The sequence below is a fragment of the Dendroctonus ponderosae genome, unplaced genomic scaffold (genome assembly GCF_020466585.1).
Source record: "Dendroctonus ponderosae isolate FM_Combo_2020 unplaced genomic scaffold, Dpon_F_20191213v2 Dpon_F_20191213_11, whole genome shotgun sequence".
Taxonomy (NCBI): Eukaryota; Metazoa; Arthropoda; class Insecta; order Coleoptera; family Curculionidae; genus Dendroctonus; species Dendroctonus ponderosae.
The window spans coordinates 3,106,204-3,108,539 of record NW_026017213.1 but is presented as its reverse complement, the minus strand read 5'-3'; the positions used below and the strand labels follow the sequence as shown (position 1 = coordinate 3,108,539).

Below are 2,336 nucleotides of genomic sequence, written 5' to 3'. Positions count from 1 at the left end.
ATAGAGAATAATTCGGTCTATTGTTGCGGTGATTTTCGTTTTAATCCCGCATTTGGTTAATTTTTGAGAATTTTTTTAGTTGGAAGCTTCAAAACGCAATTTGGCAAAAACCGTGTTTAACAGAGGTTTTTCAAAAAATTGTCACCCAAAATGAGGACCGTCAAAAGAGCTACTTTTCTCAGCTTTTAATAATGAATAGTGTGGAATACGCTGATTTTTGTTTTAATTCCGCACATTTTTAATTCTTGAGAAATTTTTTAAGTTGGAAGCTTTAAGGCCCAATTTGGATGCGATCGCGTCTGAATAGATTTTTCCAAAATGCATTATTGGAAATTTGGACTAGAAATAAAATTATTTTGAGCCCAATTCATAGAGAATAATTCGGTCTATTGTTGCGGTGATTTTCGTTTTAATCCCGCATTTCCTTAATTCTTCAGAATTTTTCAAGTTGGATGCTTCAAAGTGCAGTTTGGCCACGACCGCGTTTAGAGGAAACTATTAGAAAATTTTGAACTCGAAGTGTGGACCCGCTGTAGAGCTATTTTGAACATTAATACTTTGCTTTATAATTACAGCAATTCTCAAATTCGTCCCACCTTTTCTTATTTATTCGGAATTTTCATGTTCAATGCTTTTAGGTGTAGTTTGGCTTCCATCACTATTGCATGCGATTTTTCTAAAAATTGTCAGTTAAAATAGGAACCTATTATAGAGTTGGTTTTAGCACCATTTAATAGCGCATACTTGGGTCTTTGATTAAGGTGATTTTTACTTTAATACCACATTTTGTTAATTCTTGAGAATTTTTTAAGTTGGAAGCGTCAAGATGCAACTTGGTTGCCACCGCGTTTGAGAGGAATTTTTTTAAAGAAATGTAACTAAATGCGAATCAGCCAACGAGTTGCTTTTAGAGCAATTTTATAAAGAATATTTTGGTCCCTAATTTCGGTGACTCTCGTTTGAATCCCACATTTCCTTATTTCTTGGCATTTTTTTAAGTTAGAAGCGTCAAAGTGCAGATTGCCTGTTAGTGCGTTTCAATAGGACTTGTGGATGTTTCAATGGATTTTCACTTGTGTTGGGAAGGTTTAGATTAAGCAAAATAAGAACGCTGAGCAAGTCAGGTACTTACCCTCGTGCTTAATATGGTTAAAATCCGGTCTTTGGCACATTGCACATCTTCAGGCCTGCCCGCTATTCTAACATGAGGATCTAAATAGCAACAGCATGAAGCAATTGGGGACACAAAAGAATTGAAAATTACCCTTTTTGGATTTGGCCCCAATTTTCAGCTTGTTCGGCCATGTGATGATCGTGTCGGTGTCTTCCATCACTTGCGCGAAAAACACATCAGCGGGAAATAAAGCAAAATTGTTATCTGAATGGAAAAATGTTAAGTATGTCCGGTGTTTTTTTCAAGCGCTTTATGGAGAGTTTACCAGTGATCATTTTCTCTAGCTTGGAGCGATCCACTCTGAATCGTTCCTGATAGAGCTCGGAGGCATCATTGAGTCCCAATCTGGATATCAAGTCGCGTAGGTCTTCTCGGGAGTCCCAGCGTGATGCCCATCCTGAAGTCGTGGTACCGCTTTCGGAAACTTCCGACATCGAGTCCGTGGATTTAGGCTTTTCGCTCGTTTTGGGCAACGATAAAAAATTGCACGCCATTTCGACACAAGTGAAAAGCAGCTGGAAAAATGGTACCGATTTTCCCGATTCGAATAAGTCCACGAGGTCTTCAGAATGTTTTCGAACAGACTGATAGTGGGAATATCGAACATTGTCGTTCCAAATAGCAAATATGCTGGTTTATTCGTTTTTTATTTCACGGTATTTGTGTTGGTTCTTCGGTATGTTCTCGATTTAATATTCGAGCCTTGAGGGGCAAAGCAGCCAAAATACTGAGCGATTTCTTCGATGAAGTTAAAGAGGTTTTCCCAGACTAGAACTAGAAGAGCAATATTTTCGTATCAGAAGTAAAACCATCTTAATTATGCGATTTAAAATTTTCAGTAGTGTGTTTTTGAGCTCTTCAAAATGCATATACAAGGTGGTCCAGGTTAAACATCATTTATTCTGTTCGGTAAAGGAGCATCAAAAATAAAGTAGACTCTCATACAAAGAAACCTGCTTCTTTCCTTTCTAATATCGGTTAAAAATTGGTACTGCTGAAAACTGACTAGATCATCGTGTCTTCCAATGAGCTCCTTGCATTTCTCGCATCCTGTTTTGACAAAAATCTTGCATCCTTTGAGGCATTTTGAGCGAATTTAGTTTTTTCGCAACCGTTCCCTACCCGCTATAGATGTTTTCGGAGAAAATTTCCGTTTTAATGC

The 2,336-nt window shown here is 37.7% G+C and overlaps 2 protein-coding genes across 3 annotated transcripts in view; both read right to left on the bottom strand.

Annotated features, from left to right (window-relative positions):
* The window catches only part of LOC109542415 (plasminogen), a gene marked incomplete at its 5' end in the record, with an annotated part of 12,732 nt that overhangs the window by 4,815 nt on the left and 5,581 nt on the right, over positions 1-2,336 (bottom strand).
* LOC125503012 (protein bicaudal C-like) lies at positions 1,106-1,785 on the bottom strand. Its single transcript, XM_048662704.1, has 3 exons — positions 1,440-1,785; positions 1,265-1,378; positions 1,106-1,212 (listed from the first exon to the last, which is right to left on the bottom strand). The coding sequence occupies exons 1-3, from the start codon at positions 1,666-1,668 to the stop codon at positions 1,121-1,123; spliced, it is 435 nt and encodes a 144-aa protein (XP_048518661.1). The 5' UTR covers positions 1,669-1,785; the 3' UTR covers positions 1,106-1,120.

Excerpts from the sequence above, each read along its gene's own strand:
- LOC125503012 (XM_048662704.1), bottom strand. The coding sequence starts at position 1,668 with ATGGCGTGCAATTTTTTATCGTTGCCCAAAACGAGCGAAAAGCCTAAA. Across the intron at positions 1,379-1,439 it reads GCTAGAGAAAATGATCACTG|ATAACAATTTTGCTTTATTT; the intron begins GTAAACTCTCCA and ends TTTTCCATTCAG. Across the intron at positions 1,213-1,264 it reads TGGGGCCAAATCCAAAAAGG|ATCCTCATGTTAGAATAGCG; the intron begins GTAATTTTCAAT and ends GTTGCTATTTAG.